The 1,141-nt window shown below is 52.7% G+C and overlaps 1 protein-coding gene across 1 annotated transcript in view; it reads right to left on the reverse strand.

The window, feature by feature from the left end:
* Positions 1 to 538: 538 nt before the first annotated feature.
* The window catches only part of LOC122546211 (vitamin K-dependent gamma-carboxylase-like), a 5,650-nt gene continuing 5,047 nt past the window's right edge, over positions 539 to 1,141 (reverse strand). Inside the window, exon 2 of the mRNA XM_043685002.1 lies at positions 539 to 831. Within this exon, the coding sequence (XP_043540937.1) occupies positions 554 to 831 (278 nt within the window). The 3' untranslated portion in view covers positions 539 to 553. The remainder of the gene's footprint in view (positions 832 to 1,141) is intronic.

The following is a 1,141-nucleotide window of genomic DNA, read 5'->3' on the forward strand; positions in this document are numbered from 1 at the left end:
AATTCTGGTCTCCTTCCTATCGGAAAGATGTTGTGAAACTTGAAAGGGTTCAGAAAAGATTTACAAGGATGTTGCCAGGGTTGGAGGACCTGAGCTACAGGGAGAGGCTGAATAGGCTGGGGCTGTTTTCCCTGGAGCATCGGAGGCTGAGGAATGACCTTATAGAGGTTTATAAAATCACGAGGGGGCGTGGATAGGATAAATGGACAAGGTCTTTTCCCTGGGGTGGGCGAGCCCAGAACTACATGGGCATAGGTTTAGGGTGAGAGGGGAAAGATATAAAAGGGACCTAAGGGGCAACTTTTTCACACAGAGGGTGGTACGTGTATGGAATGAGCTGCCAGAGGATGTGGTGGAGGCTGGTACAATTGCAACATTTAAGAGGCATTTGGATGGGTATATGAATAGGAAGGGTTTGGAGGGATATGGGCCGGGTGCTGGCAGGTGGGACTAGGTTGGGTTGGGATATCTGGGTCAGCATGGACGGGTTGGACCGAAGGGTCTGTTTCCATGCTGTACATCTCTCTGACTCTATAGTCACATCCAAATCGTTTTATATGACAAAAAGCTCTAGGACTGCGTTAATAAATGCGAAATGCCGGGGAGTACGCGGGTCAGCGATACTGCTCGGAGATGAGTGGAAAGCAGCGGCTGGATTGGCGCTGTCACACTGTTTCTCGGTGTTACCGTTGCCTCTGACCTGCATCTTCTCCCCCTGCTTCAGGGTGTAGTTCTGCTTGTCAGACACCAGCTCCACTACCAGCTCTCCCTTCAGCACCTGGATGCTGGTGTTGCCGAGGTCCTCACTGACAAAGTTCTCCAGGTGAAGCCCTGTCAGTCAGCAGAGAGAGATTCAGCACAGAGTGAGCGGCCGTCCACCAGGAGACGCCCGAAGCATACAAACTCGAGAGGACGGTCCTGGGCACTCGCTTCTCCCGCGTTTTCCCTCCGGGACTAGACAACAGAGAGAGAGACAGAGAGAGACAGAGAGAGAGAGAGGCAGAGACAGAGAGAGACGCAGAGACAGAGAGAGAGGGAGAGAGAGACAGAGAGAGAGGGAGAGAGACAGAGAGAGAGGGAGGGAGGGAGAGAGAGAAAGTGATGGAGAGGGTCAGAGAGAGAGAGGGATGGAGAGGGAGAG

Source organism: Chiloscyllium plagiosum, unplaced genomic scaffold (genome assembly GCF_004010195.1).
Source record: "Chiloscyllium plagiosum isolate BGI_BamShark_2017 unplaced genomic scaffold, ASM401019v2 scaf_13604, whole genome shotgun sequence".
NCBI classification, from domain to species: Eukaryota; Metazoa; Chordata; class Chondrichthyes; order Orectolobiformes; family Hemiscylliidae; genus Chiloscyllium; species Chiloscyllium plagiosum.